At 66.8% G+C, this 16,800-nt stretch overlaps 3 protein-coding genes across 3 annotated transcripts; 2 read left to right on the top strand and 1 right to left on the bottom strand.

The window, feature by feature from the left end:
• Positions 1–359: 359 nt before the first annotated feature.
• Positions 360–2,358, bottom strand: LOC104305513 (retinol dehydrogenase 7-like). Its single transcript, XM_054177491.1, has 4 exons — positions 1,913–2,358; positions 1,479–1,737; positions 753–916; positions 360–577 (listed from the first exon to the last, which is right to left on the bottom strand). The coding sequence occupies exons 1-4, from the start codon at positions 2,232–2,234 to the stop codon at positions 360–362; spliced, it is 963 nt and encodes a 320-aa protein (XP_054033466.1). The 5' UTR covers positions 2,235–2,358.
• A 583-nt stretch (positions 2,359–2,941) lies between these two features.
• On the top strand, positions 2,942–5,833 carry PRIM1 (DNA primase subunit 1). Its single transcript, XM_054177482.1, has 13 exons — positions 2,942–3,078; positions 3,352–3,509; positions 3,614–3,720; positions 3,823–3,896; positions 4,127–4,263; positions 4,341–4,399; positions 4,473–4,582; positions 4,684–4,775; positions 4,857–5,001; positions 5,086–5,155; positions 5,236–5,318; positions 5,407–5,505; positions 5,612–5,833. The coding sequence occupies exons 1-13, from the start codon at positions 2,976–2,978 to the stop codon at positions 5,629–5,631; spliced, it is 1,257 nt and encodes a 418-aa protein (XP_054033457.1). The 5' UTR covers positions 2,942–2,975; the 3' UTR covers positions 5,632–5,833.
• Positions 5,834–6,180: 347 nt separating this feature from the next.
• Positions 6,181–15,553, top strand: NACA (nascent polypeptide associated complex subunit alpha). Its single transcript, XM_054177449.1, has 8 exons — positions 6,181–6,241; positions 6,657–6,728; positions 13,517–13,602; positions 13,685–13,762; positions 14,150–14,296; positions 14,476–14,604; positions 14,860–14,982; positions 15,428–15,553. Exons 2-8 carry the CDS (start codon positions 6,659–6,661, stop codon positions 15,440–15,442), a joined length of 648 nt encoding a protein of 215 aa, XP_054033424.1. The 5' UTR covers positions 6,181–6,241; positions 6,657–6,658; the 3' UTR covers positions 15,443–15,553.
• Positions 15,554–16,800: the final 1,247 nt, after the last annotated feature.

Below are 16,800 nucleotides of genomic sequence, written 5' to 3'. Positions count from 1 at the left end.
CCAGCAGGGCCTGGACCCTGCACGGAGCAGGCACTTGGGGCAATGCCCAAAGCCCGCAGGAGTTCCCATGGCACAGCCCGGCACGGCCCGGCACGGCACGGCCCGGCACGGCACGGCCAGTGGCCACACTGCTTCTGTTGGGGGAGGCATAGCCCCAGTGCTGCAGCCTCAGCCTCAGCTGAAACCAAGCCCAGACAGGTGTGGGGCAGAAGGTGTCTTTATTCAGAGGACAAACAACCCAAGTCCCTGCTGCTGGGGTTGCAGCTGGGCTGGATGATCTCAGAGGGCTTCTCCAGGGCTTCTCCAGCTGGAATCGCTCTGATCCCACAGCCGTCAGCTGCCGATGCCAGGACCCTGCCTCAGGCTTTCTGGCCAGGTTTTGGATGGAAGAAGCTGAAGATGAGGTCAGTGAAGGCCGAGGGCAGGTAGCTGAGGGGGATGTAGATCAGCTTGGCATCCCAGCCTGCCGAGTAGCGGGCACGGGGGTGGCAGCTGGTCAGGGCATGCTCCATGCAGTCTGTCACCAGCCTCAGATCTGGGCTGGTTCTCTCCTGCATCCTCTTTAGGAAGACGGAAACTGCAGGCAGGAAGCAGTGCTCAGGCTGCTGGGCTTAGAGCCCCAAGCCAAAGGCAGCCAAAAGCCTGGGTGGGATGAGGCTGGGGTGGGAAGAGGCTGTGCTGGGACACCCCCAGGGGATGTGCCTCGTGTCAGGAGAGAGCAGCGAGGCTGCACCTCGAGGTGAGCTACTTACTGCTCTTTGGGTAACCCTCCCCATAGATGGCTTTGGTCTCCTGTGGGAGCTTCTCCCACATGCTGAGCATATGCTCCTCCAGACTCTTGCTGTTGGTGATGGCTGTCCTGAAGTAGCCTGGCTCGATGATGCTGACCTTCACCCCGAAGTGCCGCATCTCCAGCCTGGAAGGGATCGAGACCCATGCACCAGGGGAGCAGTGCCCCAGGGAGTTCGTTGCCAACTGGCACAGGCTGTGCGTGGGCACCAGATCCCACGTGGGATGCACTGCAGCCGTGTGCAAGAGGTTGGGTGAGAGCCTGAGCACCCCAGTGAGCTGCCAGTCAGTCCCAGTATGTGCCTGAGATTTGTCTGAGCAAACATCTGCTGGGCCTGGATGGGACTGGTCAGAGCAAACAGCAAGGCTGGCAGGACCTGACACAGGGGTAAAGTTCAATGGGTGAGGCACAGTGCCAGGGCAGGTGGTGCCAGCTGGTGTGGGCAGGGCCTCCCTGCTGTTGGGAATGAGCCCTCCCGTGGGTCATCAGCTCCTGGAGCTGTGGCATGAGGTGTCCTGACATCAGATCCATGCATGAGGAATGCCCACAGCTGCTCTTCTTGTGCTCTGGGAGCAGCCAGACCAGCCTCCACCAGCGCTCGCTCGGGGCAAGGAGCCAGGCACTGCCTGCCACAGCCTGGCAATTCAGACTGGGAAGCCAGGGCTGGTGTGTGCCATGCTGGACTTACCTGAGGCTGTCAGAGAAGGCCTCCACACCGTACTTGGAGATGCAGTACCCCCCACCAAAGAAGGAGACCCTGCCCATCACGCTGGCCACGTTGACCACCCGGCCCCGAGCCTGGCGCAGCAGGGGCAGGAGGCTCAGGGTCACCTCGATGAGGCCAAGCAGGTTGACATCCAGCACCTTGGCAAAGTCCTCCTTGGTCAGCCATGCATTAGGCCCGGAGGGAACAGCGATCCCTGCATTGTTCACCAGCCCCCAGAGACCTGGAGAAGAGGGCAAGGGGTGACTGGGGCTGCTCCTCTGCCCACGGCCCTGCTCTGGCACTGGCCATGCCCACACAGGTCTGCGAGGCAGGGCAGGAGGGCTGGCAGGGGGGATGCTGGGGTTGAGGATGGGGGTAAGGATGTGAGCGAGGATGAGGTGGCCACCCCAACCTACCTCGGCTGCCCACACGCTCCCGCACCCAGGCGGCGGCGGCGGCGATGCTCTGGCTGGAGGTGACGTCCAGCAGGACGGTTTGCAGGCGGGAGGAGGCTTCCGCCCGCAGCCGCGCAGCGCCGGCCTCGGTCAGGCAGGCGGCCAGCACCGGCAGCCCCCGCGCGTCCAGCTGCCGGGCCAGCAGGTTGCCGAAGCCGCTGTCGCAGCCTGTGATCAGCACGAACTTCTCCGAGAGCCTGGGCACCGTTTGCCTCTCCCGGTGCCAGCGCCACAGCAGGTACAGCCCTGCCAGCACCGCCGCCAGGTACAGCCAGGACCACATCCTCGGGCACCGGTAGCAGGAACGGGCACGGGGAGCAGCACCGGGATTGCCTCGGGAGCTGAGGCTGAGAGGCTCTGGCTCGACTTTGTCCGCTGTCAATGATTAATTAGCGGCCATGGGGCAACTCTTGCCCGGAGACCTCGTGGCCGACGCCCGGCACTATCGCGCCGCGGGACTGGCCGTTCCCTGCCCCGGGCCGTCAGCCCCCCCGGGCTCGGTGCTTCCGCCTCAAGCCCGCCGGGCATCCGGTCCCGGGGCTGCGGGTACTGCTCTGGGCTCCTTAGCGGTCCGACAGCAGCCGTGCCTTCGGGTAGGGTCCCGTCCGATCGCAGCAGTGTGGCCGCCGGGGAATCGCTAACCCGGAGCGGGGCAGCGCCCGGGGATTCTCATACCACTGGACCCCACCCTGCCCCAAGCACCCCCTCAGATACCCGAATCTCCTCGGATCCCGGGCACTCCGGGGACTTCCCCGGACTCTGGTCACCCCTCGGATCCTGAGAACCCTCCAGACCCCGGGCATCTCCCGGACCCTCCCGGGACACCCCGAACGCAGGCAGCTCCTGTCTCCCTCCGGTGTTTCGCACATCTTCGTCTTGTCCCGAACCTCCTGGTGCCCCCAGCCTGCCGGTGCCCTCAGCCTGCCGGTGCTCCCAGCCCCGCTCCCCGCTCCGGGGCCAGACTACAGCTCCCGGCGGCCCCCGGGATCCCGTCCCCGCCACTTCCCTCCCGCTCTTTCCCGCCATGGCAGAGTTTGAGCCGGCGGCGCTGCCCGAGCTGCTGCCGGTCTTCTACCGGCGGCTGTTCCCGTACGGCGTCTACGGTCGCTGGCTCGGCTACGGCGGCGGTGAGTGAGGCGGGGACGCCGATACCGGGCGGGGGGCACCCTCGGTGGCACGGATACCGGATCCAGAAGCACGGGGAGGGCCCGGGGGCGGCCCGGGCGGGCGGCGGTGGATGCATTGATCGGGGTCAGGGTACCGGGAGGAGCAGGCAATGAAGGGGGCTGAAGATGCCAATGATGGAGGGTCAGGAGGGCAGGGAGAGGGCTTGGGGGACACGCGTGGGGGGTGTCCAGGGCTTTGTCCTCCCCACCCTGACGCCATCTGCACCCCCGCAGTGGTGAAAAACTACTTCCAGCTGCGGGAATTCTCCTTCACGCTGCGCGACGATGTCTACCTGCGGTTCCAGTGCTTCAGCAGCCCCCAGGAGCTGGAGCGGGAGCTGCAGAAGATCAACCCCTACAAGATCGACATCGGGGCCGTCTACTCCCACCGAGTGAGTCCTGCTCCCGACCCAGCACCCGGGCTGGGAGTGGAGCCCTCCCTGTAGACCCAGCCTACGGGCTCTTTGCCCGGGGCTGAGCCCATCCTGCCCTGCAGCCCAACCAGCACAGCGCCATGCGCCTGGGCACCTTCCAGCCGCGGGAGAAGGAGTTGGTCTTTGACATCGACATGACCGACTACGACGACGTCCGCACCTGCTGCAGGTTCCTGGGGGTGCTCAGCTGGGGTAGGGAGGCCTGGGGGTGGGGGGTGGGTCATGGGGCACGGGGCAGCAGCCTGACCCCCCCACCCTGCTGTGCCACCAGCTCGGCCGAGATCTGCTCCAAGTGCTGGACCCTGATGACCATTGCCGTCCGCATCCTGGACCGCGCGCTCGTGGGTGAGAGCCTGGGGGACCTGGGTGGCTCCGGTCCCCGTGCCCTTGGGGACGCATCCTGACCATGCTCTGCCCCACAGCAGTGCCCACACCCCAGAGGGCAGGCTGAGGGGGAGCGGAGGATGCATGGGTAGCCGGTGAGGTCTGCCCAGCTGGTTGGCCACGCTGCCAGGCTGGGGTGGAGCTGGCAGCCTGCCCTGCCGTGCCCCAGGGCTCAGCTCTTCCCTCCACAGAGGACCTGGGCGTGAGGCACCGCCTGTGGGTGTACTCTGGCCGGAGGGGAGTCCACTGCTGGGTGTGTGACGATGAGGTGCGGAAATGGTCCCCAGCGCTGCGGGCAGCTGCTGTGGAGTACCTGACCCTGGTTAAGGTGGGTGTGTGTGTGTGGGGGGAGAGCCAGGTACCCCCTGCTCGCCCTCCCCGAGCTGACCACTGCTGTCTCCCCAGGGCGGGGCAGAGACAGTGAAGAAGGTGAACCTCTCTGAGCCCATCCACCCTTTCATCAGGTCAGTGGAGACCCTGCCCCTGCCCAGCCCCCACTGGCTGCAGGGTGCTGAGCCTCTTCCTGCTCCTCTGCAGGAGGTCGGTCAGTGTGGTGGAGCAGTACTTTGAGGAATATGCTCTGGTGGGGCAGGACATCCTAGGCAGTCCAGAGAGGTGGAACAAGGTGTTGGCCCTTGTCCCAGAGGATATCCTTCCCAGAGAGGCTCCATGGTGCTGGGGGGGAGGGGGGTCTGTGTGGGGGGAATGGGGTCGACAGTGTCTGCAGTCAGCCTTGACCGCTGCTCACAGCACCGCGAGCTGCTGCAGGCTGAGTTCCCCAAGAAGCGAGACTCAGTGCAGCGCTGGGAGCTGCTGAAGAGCAAGATGGAGCGGACAAGGGTGAGTGGCTGGGGAGCTGCTTTGGGCTGGGGGCTGCCTGCTGCCCGCCCCTGCTGCCCCCTGAGCCTTCTGTGCCTGCAGAGGGCACCGGGGGCTGGGAAGAGCTCTCCATGCTACGCGGACTGGGAGGTGATGCTGCAGTTCTGCTTCCCTCGCCTCGACATCAACGTCAGCAAAGGTGTTGGGCATCTGCTGAAGAGCCCCTTCAGCGTCCACCCCAAGACAGGTTGGTCTGGCAGCCTGGGGACCTGACACACCATGGGCACCCCCGGGGCTGGGCATGCCCGGTGGTGACTCCATTCGCTCGCAGGTCGCATTTCGGTGCCGCTGGATCTGCAGAGGTTGGACCAGTTTGACCCCTTCGCTGTCCCCACCATCAGGTACTTGAGTGGGGCTGGTGGCACGTGGGGTCTCAGCCCTGTCAGCAGCCCTCCCACCTCACCCCCCCCATCTCCCACAGCTCCCTGTGCCACGAGCTGGATGCGGCCAGCGGTGATGGAGAACAGGACAGCGGAGAGACAGAGCCCAAGCGCCGTGTGCGGGGTGAGCAGGGCCAGAGCTGGGGTACAGCTTGGCTGGGGGGCTCCCCACCACCTGTTCCTGCCCCTGCTCAGCCCCCCAAATCTTCCAGACTACAAGAGGACGAGCCTGGCGCCCTACGTGAGGGTCTTCGAGCAGTTTGTGGAGGAGATGGAGCAAGCCCGGAAGGGAGAGCTGCTCCGGAGGAGCGGTGAGAGCTGGGATGGGCTGCAGCTGGCTGGGAGACCCCAAAGGCTCCTCCTGGCTCTGAGAAATTTCTCTTTTTCCTCAAAACTGCTCATTTCTTCTCTTTGCAGACCTGCAAGGAGACTTCTGAGGCCTCTCTTCCACGGGGCCACAGGGACACCAAGGGACCGACTCGGCCGTGGTTACCTCTGCCATTGTCGCCTCTGTTGGTGGTTGGGGTCCTGGTGCCCTGGCACAGAGAGCCAGCAGCCAGTGGCTGCAGCACCCAGGGACCCCACGTGGGCCTCTCCCTCCTGTTTGTGCCTTTTTGTACCTTTTTTTTCCGACGCAATGACCATTAAAATGTTTTCAGTCACCTGCGTGCCTGTGCCCTGGGACGTGCCAAGGCAGGAGGGATCGCGGGGCAGTGGCTGGGGAGAGGCTCTGGGGGTCCTGCCCTGCCGCCCTGCCCTGCGACCCAAGCCCCTGTCTCGTAGCCTGCCGGCGGGGCCCTGCTGGCACCCGCGCAGGGGATCTTTGTGCCACACGTTCAGCCTTACACGCCGCCCAGCTCCGTTCCCCGCGGGGCTCCTGCCCCACGCTGCGGGAGCCCTGCCCGGCCCCGGAACGGAGACGCGCGGGCAGCGGGGCGGGACGGGCGCGGGACGCTGCTCCCTGCCCCGGAAGTGCTTCTGCCGGAACCTGTCCCTTCAGCCGCTCGCTCTCTTTCCGCCGCCATCTTGGGCCCTGCTCCCCGCACAGTGAGTCCCGCTGCCGTCATCCGCCTCCATCCGCCGCCACGGGGACCCGGGGGAGCCGCGGGAGCCGCGGCCGGGCTGGGGGGCAGGGCGGGAGGGCGGCGGAGACCCGTTTGAGGCCACCGCTGGGGCCGTGGTCGGGCCGGGAAGGGCCGGTGGCAGGCGGCTCCGCGCACCGGGAAAGGACCTCTCGCTGCGGGAGTGGGGAGAGGTGGGGAGAGCCCCGGTGGAGCGCGGGGAGTCCGGTACCGCCCGGGTGGTTGAGGGGTGTTCGCGGAGCCCTCGGTACCGGGAGGCGTTGCGTGTTTCTGGGCGGGAGACTCGCGAGTGGCTTTCGGAAGGGCGAGATACCGGCGGCCGCCCTCGGTCCGTGCGCCCTCCGGTGAGCCCGGGCCTGTTGGTTTCCCCCTCTCCCCAGAAATGCCCGGCGAAGCGACAGAAACCGTCCCGGCCACCGAGCAGGAGCTGCCGCAGCCGCAGGCTGAGACAGGTGAGCCCCGGGGGGTCTGGGCGGGGGGGACACCACACCGGGGCTGGCGGGGCGGGAGCGGCCCCGGCCCTGCGGTCACGGGGCCGCGCGGCCCTTTCCCGGCTCGGTTTTCGGTTGGGGGCACGCGACAGGGGACGTCACTTGCGGTCCCGCGAGTCCCAGAGCGTTACGGCAGCGGCGCTCGCCGCTCCGGTTGTACGGCGCCGTTACGGCTCGGAGCGGGGGCGCCGGGAGGAAAACGGCTGTGGCTGGGTCGGGGTACGGCTGCGGGGTGACCGGGACGGGCGGACACGCGGACAAACGGTTGAACGATGGCCGTGGGACCGGCTGGGCTCGGGGAGGTGCTGCACGGTTCCGGTGAGGGTCGCTGGCCGCACGCTCTCCGGTCATCGGGACTCGGAGCCACCCCAGAAACCCGCGGGGGGGGGAGGTGCGGGCTGCCGGCTCCGTTGGGACCCCCTGCCCGGTGCCCTCCGAGGTGTCTTGGGTGCCACGGTCCTGTTGGTGAAGGCTGCCCCAGGAGTGCTGTCCCTGAGTGTTGTCCCCCGCCCGGGGGGGGTGCGGTGGCGCTGGGGGGGGGGGGTTGGGTCTGGGGTCCGCGAGGGGAGTGGGAGCTTGCCGTGCCGGGGCCGCAGGGAGGCCAGGGCTGAGTGACGGCCGCCGCCGGGACAGCTGTGGCATCGCTGTGGCGTGGCCTGGTGGGGAGCTGCTGGGCTCTTGGGCCCTCTCCAGGCGTGGTTGGGATTCCTGCGGTGGGGCCGCTCCTCACCCTGCCCCCCCCCCCCACTCCCAGGGCATTTTTCACTCCCAACTCCACTTTGCCTTCCCCCAGAGCTCTGCTGAGCGCCTGGGGGGGTTGTTGGAGCTGCCCCTGGGGGTGTGGGGAGGCACAGGAGGTGCTCTGGGGAGCAGCAGCGGTGGGTGCAGAGCAGCTCCTGGAGGAGGCTCAGGGTTTGGTGTGTTCTGAGCTCTGGCAGTGCCAGAGCTGGAGGTGCTGGCACAGCGTTCACCATCACCCTGTGGGTGCAAGCCCTGGCAGGTTCCTTTGACGTCCCTGGAGTTGTTGGGAGGTTGCTTGGTCCCTGGAAGGCTGTAGGGGTGGGCAGAGTGATTGCTCATCCAGTGGTGCCAGGCTGCAGCTGGCAGTGATGCTGGCAGCATCCCTCAGGAGCTTGGTGTGCTTTGGGTCCTGCATGGGCAGGCAGAGGTGGTGCAGTGGAAGCCTCTTTGTGTCCTGGGCATGACCCTGAGCGATGCTGGTGGAGGTGGAACGGGAAGAGAGGAGCTGGCAGGGACTAAGCAGCCTTCCAGAGGAGGCTGTGGCTGTGCAGCTGGTTCCAGGAGGAGCTGGGGACCAGCTTGGCCCTTGGCAGGGCTCTTGGCTCTGTTTCGAGGCGCAGGAAGTGTCCTGGTGCCCGCTGGCACGAGGCACCGGTGGCTGCCTTCACTGAGCAGCTGCCCAGCTCTGGGCAGGATCCTGCCGCCTCCTCCTCCCTGTGTTGGGGGAAAATGGAGCTCCAGGAGCATTCTGGGGGCAGAGGAAGTGCTGTCACCCACAGAGGAGGCTGCAGTGGGTGACACTGGGGCCCACCCCACGCATGGGCTGGAGCTGCCGAGGGCAGGGTGGCGCTGGGTGCCGGTTCCACCGGTCAGACCGGAGCTGCTCTCAGCCCCAGCCCTGAGAGCTTCCCTTGGATCTCCACTTGGCACTGGGAGCGGTGGGGCAGGCTCCGGGGTGCCAGGGACAGGCCCCAGGGTGCCAGGGGCAGCTGGGAGCCTCTGGCTCTGTGGAACTTTGCCTTCATCTCTGCTGTTCTCCCCCCGGCAGCTCCGGCCGCCCCGGGCACCGCTCCTGCCGCAGCGCCAGGTACCCTCCTAACCGTGTGCCACTTAACCAGTTTGCTGTTCTGGGTGGTTGCAGTTCATTAACCCTAACAGCTTGCAGGGGGGAGCACAGGTCATGGCGGGGTCCTGACCCCTTAGGGTGGGTGAGCTGTGCCTCCCCCCGCCCCCAGCGTCCTTGTCCCCAGCAGGTCCCTGCTTGTGTGGGAGGGAGGGAGCTGCCCTCTGCCACAGCTCCCAGAGGAGCTTTGCATGCCCGTGGGGCCAGCTGGGCTTCCCCTGCCCATCCCCTGGGCACCCCTTGCTCCTGCCAGCGCGGGGTGCAGTGTCCCAGGCTCAGGAGTGGCAGCCCCTGAGGTAGAGAAGTGCCAAGGGCAGAGCTGGCAGCAAGGCCTGGCCCCCGCCCTGGCCCGGTTGAGTTCCTCAGGTGCCACCTCCTGCCAGGGCAGGGTTTGGGCAGCAGCTGCTCCAGGCGGGGAGGTGGTGCCTGGCAGGGCAGATGGATGGACAGGGCAGGACGGACGGACGGACGGATCTCCCTCTGCGGCTCCAGCAGCCAGGCAGGGGGCAGGGGGAGGCCCTGCAGCTCTCCTGCCGGCCTCCTCTCACGGCCTCACTCTGTTTCTCTCCTTCAGCTGCTCTTCATGCTGCTCCTTCCCCATCTCTGGCCCCACCTCCGGGCCCGGTTCTCCCGGTGGAGCCACCCAGCCCTGCTGCCCCCCCGGTCCCGGCGTCGCCGGCCGTGGTCCCGGCTGCGGCCATCCCGGTGTTCTCGGTGCCCCCCCCACTCCCAGCCCCGCAGCTCCCGGTTCCTGCTGCCCCTGCTCCAGCTCCGCAGTCCCCAGCAGGCTTTGGAGCCCCAGGATCCCCAGGGCCGGCCCCGGTCAGCCCAGGGTCCCCTGCTGTGGCTGCCGCTGCTGCCGTGACCGTGTCCCCCCCGACCCCTCCGGTCAGCCCTGGGTCCCCCCCCGCCGCTCCTGACCCTCCTGTGAGAGCTGCCCCCTCTGCCACCCCCCCAGCCCCTCTCCCTGCCCCTCTCCCTGCCCCTTCCCAGGGCCCTGGGGCAGCTCTGGCCCTTGTCCCTGCGCCTTCCAAGGGCCCAGCTGCTCCTTCCCTTCCCCTTGTGGCATGTCCCCCGCCGGTGCCTGCCACGCTCCTGCCTGCTCCTGCCGTGCCCCCCAAGGCTGCAGCTTCTCCCCAGAGCCCTGGCTCTCCCCCACTGCCCACAGCAGCACCAGTGTCCCCTGGCAGCCCTGTCCCTACCTCTCCCCTGCTCCCCCTCACTCCTACCCAGCGCCCAGCCCTGGCTGGGGCCATTTCTCCTCCCCTCTTCTTGGCTGCCCCCATGGCCCTGCCCCCCTTGTCACCCTCTGTCCCTCTGTTGCCAGCTGGGATGTCTCCTGGCAGTCCTGCTGCTGCAGCACTGGGCCCAGCCCCTGGGGCTCCAGTCTCTCCACTTGCTCCTTCTGTGGCCAAGACCAGTCCCATAGGCTCTGTCCCAGTGGCCCCAGTTGCTGGTCCTGTGGCTCCAGCTGTCCCTCCCCCTGTGGCCAGGACACCTCCTGGGAGCCCAGGCCCTCAGGTGGCAGCAACCATTGCTCCTGCCCTATCCACATCCTCACCAGGAGCTGCCACATATCCCCCAGGGCCACCAACAGCTGCAGCTGCTTTGCCTGCTGCCCCCTCGGCCCCTGCCAGCCCCCAGCCTGCTGCCCCAGTGCTGCCAGCCCCTGCCACCCCAGTGGCCAAACCACCTCCCACCCCGGTGCTGCCAGCCCCTGCCACCCCAGTGCTGCCAGCCCCTGCCACCCCAGTGGCCAAACCACCTCCCACCCCAGTGCTGCCAGCCCCTGCCACCCCAGTGGCCAAACCACCTCCTGTGAGCCCTGTCACTGGTCCCTTGGCCCCTGCCAGCTCCCCACCTCTCACACCAGTGATGCCAGCTCCTGCCACCCCTCCTGCAGCCAAATCACCTCCCATGAGCCCAGTTCCTGCCCCATCTGCCCCCTCAGGCCCTGCCACTCCAGCTCATGTGGCTCCGCCACCTCCAGCTGCCCCTCCTGCAGCCAAATCACCTCCCATGAGCCCTGTTGCACCTCCACCTGCACCTCCAGCAGCCAAAGAGGCTCCTAAAAGCCCTGGCACTGCCCCCTTGGCCACTGCCACACCAGCTGCAGCTGCCCCTCCTGCAGCCAAATCACTTCCCATGAGCCCTCCAGTTGCACCTCCAACCACCCCTCCTGCAGCCAAGGCAGCTGTCCAGAGCCTTGTCCCTGCTCCCTCGAGCCCCACTGCTGCTCCTTTGGCTGCTGCCACTCCAGCCCTGTTGGCTCCAGCTGCCCCTCCAGCAGCCGAAGAGGCTCCTAAAAGCCCTGGCACTGCTCCCTTGGCCACTGCCACACCAGCTGCAACCACCCCTCCTGCAGCCAAGGCAGCTCCTCCAGCTGCAACCACCCCTCCTGCAGCCAAATCACCTCCCATGAGCCCTGTTGCACCTCCAACCACCCCTCCTGCAGCCAAAGCTGCCCCTCCAGCTGCAGCTGCCCCTCCTGCAGCCAAGGCAGCTCCTCCAGCTGCAACCACCCCTCCTGCAGCCAAAGCTGCTCCTCCAGCTGCAACCACCCCTCCTGCAGCCAAATCACCTCCCATGAGCCCTGTTGCACCTCCAACCACCCCTCCTGCAGCCAAAGCTGCCCCTCCAGCTGCAGCTGCCCCTCCTGCAGCCAAGGCAGCTCCTCCAGCTGCAACCACCCCTCCTGCAGCCAAAGCAGCTCCACCAGCTGCAACCACCCCTCCTGCAGCCAAATCACCTCCCATGAGCCCTGTTGCACCTCCAACCACCCCTCCTGCAGCCAAAGCAGCTCCTCCAGCTGCAACCACCCCTCCTGCAGCCAAATCACCTTCCATGAGCCCTGTTGCACCTCCAACCACCCCTCCTGCAGCCAAAGCAGCTCCACCAGCTGCAACCACCCCTCCTGCAGCCAAAGCAGCTCCACCAGCTGCAACCACCCCTCCTGCAGCCAAAGCAGCTCCTCCAGCTGCAACCACCCCTCCTGCAGTCAAGGCAGCTCCACCAGCTGCAACCAAAGCAGCTCCTCCAGCTGCCCCTCCTGCAGCCAAGGCAGCTCCCAAAGGCGCTGTCACTGCTCCCTCTAGCCCTGTTGCTGCTCCCTTGGCCACTGCCACCCCAGCTCCTGCAGCTCCAGCTGCTCCAGCTGCTTCTGCAGCAGCTAAAGTGGCTCCCAAGAGCCCTGCCACTGCCACTCCAGCTCCTGCTGCCCCTCCAGCAGCCAAAAAGCCACCCAAGAGCAGCCGTGTGGCTCCCTCTGCAGCCGCCCCTCCTGCAGCTAAAACCCCTCCCAAGAGCCCCGCTGCAGCGGCTCCGGCAGCCCCTGCCCCGGCTGCTGGCCCCGCAGGGGTTCCCGGCGCCCCCCCCAAGCCATCAGCCGATCGCGCCGGCCCCGCTGCTCCCCCGAAGCCCGGCTCCAGTGCCGCGGGCTCTGCGCCGGCGGGGAGCCGCCCGCCGCCGCCGGCCTCTTCACCGAGCGCTGCCCCTGCCAAGAAGCAGCCCCCCGCCGGCAAGGCTGCCAAGCCGGCCTCTCGCCCACCCCCCTCCAAGCCCCCTTCGAAGGCCCCAGCCCCCAGCAGCCTTGACGACGACGACCTGCCGCCTCTGCTGCCCCCCGAGGCGCCGGGCAGCGCCCCCCCGGCACAGCGCCTCCTGGTGGACATCCCTCCCCGCGCGGCCGAGGCCCCGGCCCCGGCCGAGCCTGTGCTGAAGAACGAGAAGGGTACTTGGCACCTTGGTTTGCCGTGTGCATGGCGTGTCACTGCCTGCCCACTGGATACTAACCCTAGACGGAGCCCTTGGCATGTCAGACCGTGGCAGTGCCACGGTGGAGCCCGGCCCGAGCTGTGCCGGAGCTGCCGGTGAGCCGGGGCCCGGGGGTGGGGGGGATGGGAGGGCAGGCACCGGGCAGCCGCGGGCTCGGCACGCTCCAGGCTGGCAGCTCAGGGTCACTAATGTGGGTCCTGGGGCACGGAGCACGGTGGGACGTGGTGGCACGGTGGCGGCACGGGCGGTGGCACGCAGCTGGCTGCACGCTGAGGCTCTGGGAAGTGCTGCCATGTGCCAGTAGGAGGGGAGGGGGTGGAGGAGTGTGTCTGGCATCCACTGTGGCTTCCCCGTGCCCAGCAGCAGGCAGCTGTGGGCAGCACCACAATCAGCCTGGCCCTGTGCCGCGAGGCCCTTTCCCAGCATGGAAGCAGGACTGGATCCAGGTACTGGCTGCACCTGAGGCTGTTGTGGTTCCCCTGCGGCCTCCCCCAGGCCTCCCCCACTCTGCCGTGGCTGTGCCATGGCTCACAAGCTAATGGTGGCACTGCCATGCTGGTGCAGGAGCTGGCAGTGCTCCCAGCTGCCCTGGCACAGAGGCCAACCTGAGCAGCCTGCGATGCCCTTCCCTGCTGAGGGTTTCCAGGGCTGTTCCAAATTGTTGCCCCCTGGTGATGCTGCAGGAGGCACCAGCAGCACCAGGACTCGGTGAGCTGGGTCTTGGTGCGTCCCAGCTGCTGCTGGAACAGGTTCGTGGTGTACCAAGGGAGGCCCTGGCGGTGCCAGGCTGCGGCTGACTCACCAACCAGGGAGTGCCAACCTCAAGCTGGCTGCCACGCTGCCAGCTCAGTGCCTCGAAATGGGGACTCTGCGTTCCTGAGGCAGCTCCAAGCTCCTGCTATGCTCTGGCACCCGGCTGCCACCCTGCGAGAGCTCAGAGCCAGGCTCCTGTGCCACCCACTGCTGGCAGCGTTCGGCGTTGCAGGGAGAGCTCCTTCCACCAGGCTGAGAACCCTCGGCAGCAAAGCTGCACAAAAGCAGCTCCTGGGATCCTGGCTGTGTCCCCCTGGGCCCCCCTGAGCCGGGCAGTGATGCCAGTTTGTGTCCCTAGGGTCCGGAACAGAGTCTGACAGCGATGAATCCGTACCAGAGCTCGAGGAGCAGGACTCCACGCAGGCCACGACGCAGCAGGCACAGGTAGGCCAGGGGGCAGCTCCTGCCTCGGTCCCTGCTGCTGCTTTCTACCTCAGGGCCCTTAGGGATTTTTCTCTTCCTGCAGCTCGCAGCAGCAGCTGAAATAGACGAGGAACCCGTGAGCAAAGCCAAACAGAGCCGGAGCGAAAAGAAAGCTCGGAAGGTGAGGGGGGGCTGGGGCTGGACCAAGCCTGAGGGCAGCCAAGCTCTGCCTCGGGGTCTGGCCTGGCATCCCCAAGAGCTGGAGGCTGCAGCTCCTCCTCCTGTACTGGAGCAGCACCTCAGGAGCTGGGAGAGGTTCGTGCACCTTCCTGCCCTCATCAGGCCCCCAGCTGGGCAGGTCACAGGTGAAGCTCTCACGTCTGGAGAGCCTGGGCTTGCGCTGTGGATCAGCCAGGCCTGGCCCAGAGAGTTCCCTCCCAGGCTGCCAGCTGAAAGCCTGGGAGTGCAGCAGGGAAATGCAGGTTTCCTCTTGGAGCTGGGCAGATGGGTGAGTGGATGCTCTCAGTTCACTCTTCTTGGCCTCAGTAACCTCTCTGGTGTGTCTCAGGCCATGTCTAAGCTGGGCCTTCGCCAGGTGACAGGAGTGACCAGAGTCACCATCCGGAAATCCAAGAACATCCTCTTCGTCATCACAAAGCCAGATGTGTACAAGAGCCCAGCCTCAGACACCTACATAGTCTTTGGGGAGGCAAAGGTGAGCTGACCCCCATGCTAACCCCCACCCAGGGCTCTGCCACCCAGCTGTCATGTGCTCCCCCCTCCCCCAAGGGATGTGGGCAGGGCTGGGGTCTGTGCCAGCTTCTGTGGCAGTGCTGCAGCCATGGAGCTCCTGGGGCCTGGGCTGCCCTTGCTTACCTTTCTTCCCTCCTGCAGATCGAAGACCTGTCCCAGCAGGCCCAGCTGGCAGCTGCAGAGAAGTTCAAAGTGCAAGGAGAGGCTGTTTCAAACATCCAGGAGAACACACAGACCCCCACGGTGCAGGAGGAGAGCGAGGAAGAGGAGGTAATGCCTTCCTCAGCCTGTCCCTGCAGCCCTGCGCCAGTGACGGGGCTGAGAGCTGTGGATTTCTTCGTGCCAAAGGGAAAGCCCCAGGGCCTTCCCCTGGGGGCACCTGGTCCTGGCACTGCCAGGGGACTGTCCCCAGGGCTGGGCACAGCTTCCAGCTGTGTGACCTGAGCGGGAGGCCCCAGCTGCTCTGCCGGCCGGGGAGCAAAGCGCCTGAGGCTGACGCCGACCCTGGGCTGCGCTCTGCTGCAGGTTGACGAAACCGGCGTGGAGGTGAAAGACATCGAGCTGGTGATGTCCCAGGCCAACGTGTCCCGGGCCAAGGCTGTCCGTGCGCTGAAGAACAACAGCAACGACATCGTAAACGCCATCATGGTGAGGGCCAGCCTGGCCTCGCACGTCCCCGGCGGGGCGGGGGCAGGGCCGGGGCGGCGGGGCCGGAGGTCAGGGGGTGGCGACAGGCGGCAGTGCTGGGAGCCAGAGCTGCGGGGCCGGGGGTCGGGCGGTGCCGGCGGTAAGGGGGTGGCGGCAGGAGTCGGGTGGCGGCGCCGGGGGCTGGGCAGTGGTGCCGGGGGCCAGAGCTGCGGGGCCGGGGGTCGGGCGGTGCCGGCGGTAAGGGGGTGGCGGCAGGAGTCGGGTGGCGGCGCCGGTGTCTGGGCGGCGATGCCGGCGGTCAGGGGGTGGCGCTGGGGGCCGGGCGGCAGCGCTGGGAGCCAGAGCTGCAGGGCCGGGGGTCGTGCGGCGCCGCCGGCGGTCAGGGGGTGGCGCCGGTGGCGGCGCAGGGCTGGCTCCTGATGCTGCTCTCCCTCTCTCCCCGCAGGAGTTGACGATGTAGCTGCCAGAGGGAGGAAGCTTTTTTGGGTGTTTCAGAGCAGAGTAAAATGCAACTAAATTTAAAATTTGTACTATTTCTATCCATTAATAAAAGTTGTGGCTTATTGTTGGTGAAACATTTCCCTGCTCCCTGGTTGGCTTTGCTCTTCTCCCCTCGCTGGGTGCTGAGGGCCCCAGGGTGGAGCCTTCCTCCCCAGGAAGATCCCAACGCCGATACCCCTGTCCGGAAGAACACCTGCCCCTTCCCTCCTTTCCTTCCTGGCCCTGAGGTCGGTGGCTTCAAGCTCCAGGGCCAGCACCCTGCTGGGACACCGGCCTCAGCCCAGGCCACAGGTAGCAGACACCATTCTACCCACCTCAGAGGGCAGATGCTGGCACCCACTCGCCCCCAGCCCTGAGTCTCAGGAAAGGAAGAGGCTGGAGCCGTGGAAGCAAGGCCCTGTGCTGCTGCTCAGCAGCGTTTTGTCTTCCCTGTGCTGTTGAAACCGAGTTTGGAACAGCTGGCCACAGGCAGCCAGCGAGGGGTCCGAGAGGAAATAACAGGCAAGTAGCAGCTGGCAGCCTTCACTCCCAGCAGCCAGCCCTGGTGGGCAGAGCTTCCATGGGTTGGAGCTGGAGGGAGCTGGAGCTGGGGGCTGGTGCAGCAGCATTTGACAGCTTTAATTAAGAACCTGAAGAGCTGCCAGCTCAGGGAGCAGCGTTGGGATTCCCCAGCAGCTTCCAGGTCAAATTTGGAGGCCGCAGGCAGGAGGAGCCAGGCCTGGAGAGGCTCCATCTGCTCGGCACAGAGCTCTCAGCGGTGCCACTCGGTTCTCCTGTGCTGTGAATCAGTGGCACTTCAGCTCTGCCCCGGGATTTTGCCAGCCTGTGGCTCAGCTGGCAGGGTGGGCGCTCGTGTCCCCAGTGCTGCTCCTTGTGACAAGCTGAGATGCCTTGGCTGTGAGTCACTGCAGCTCCCAGGCCAAGCTGCCTCGCTTTCTGGCAAGGTCTGGCACCAGTGCCCCCCTCTGCTGGGGGCTTGGGGCTGGTGTGGTGGCACAGAACAGGCTCTGCAGCAGCAAAGGCTGACCTGGCCCCAGGCTCTGTCCTGGCAGTGGGGCACAGCAGACTACTGCCTGCTCTGGACCAGCCTGAGAGGATGAAAACCATCCCAGGGTGATGGGAGGTGAGCTCAGGTGCTGGGGGGGGGAAGCTGTAGCCAGGACCCAGAGCCAGGCCTGGGGCCACTGCAAGGACCAAGCCATCCGGGGCATCGGGGCCATGAGGGGACACCGGTGCCCTTCCCGGCGGAGACCGGAGCCCACCCCAGCCCCAGAAGATGCATCCAGGAGCCTGTGGCTCACGGAGCAGGCACGGGCC

The sequence above is a fragment of the Dryobates pubescens genome, chromosome 40 (genome assembly GCF_014839835.1).
Source record: "Dryobates pubescens isolate bDryPub1 chromosome 40, bDryPub1.pri, whole genome shotgun sequence".
Taxonomy (NCBI): Eukaryota; Metazoa; Chordata; class Aves; order Piciformes; family Picidae; genus Dryobates; species Dryobates pubescens.
This window is presented reverse-complemented; position numbering and strand designations above follow the sequence as displayed.

Excerpts from the sequence above, each read along its gene's own strand:
- LOC104305513 (XM_054177491.1), bottom strand. The coding sequence starts at position 2,234 with ATGTGGTCCTGGCTGTACCTGGCGGCGGTGCTGGCAGGGCTGTACCTG. Across the intron at positions 917-1,478 it reads GCCTTCTCTGACAGCCTCAG|GCTGGAGATGCGGCACTTCG; the intron begins GTAAGTCCAGCA and ends GATCCCTTCCAG. Across the intron at positions 578-752 it reads GGAGGGTTACCCAAAGAGCA|TTTCCGTCTTCCTAAAGAGG; the intron begins GTAAGTAGCTCA and ends TCCTGCCTGCAG.
- NACA (XM_054177449.1), top strand. The coding sequence starts at position 6,659 with ATGCCCGGCGAAGCGACAGAAACCGTCCCGGCCACCGAGCAGGAGCTG. Across the intron at positions 13,763-14,149 it reads GCGAAAAGAAAGCTCGGAAG|GCCATGTCTAAGCTGGGCCT; the intron begins GTGAGGGGGGGC and ends GGTGTGTCTCAG. Across the intron at positions 14,297-14,475 it reads TAGTCTTTGGGGAGGCAAAG|ATCGAAGACCTGTCCCAGCA; the intron begins GTGAGCTGACCC and ends TCCCTCCTGCAG.
- PRIM1 (XM_054177482.1), top strand. The coding sequence starts at position 2,976 with ATGGCAGAGTTTGAGCCGGCGGCGCTGCCCGAGCTGCTGCCGGTCTTC. Across the intron at positions 3,079-3,351 it reads CTGGCTCGGCTACGGCGGCG|TGGTGAAAAACTACTTCCAG; the intron begins GTGAGTGAGGCG and ends GCACCCCCGCAG. Across the intron at positions 3,510-3,613 it reads GGGCCGTCTACTCCCACCGA|CCCAACCAGCACAGCGCCAT; the intron begins GTGAGTCCTGCT and ends CCTGCCCTGCAG.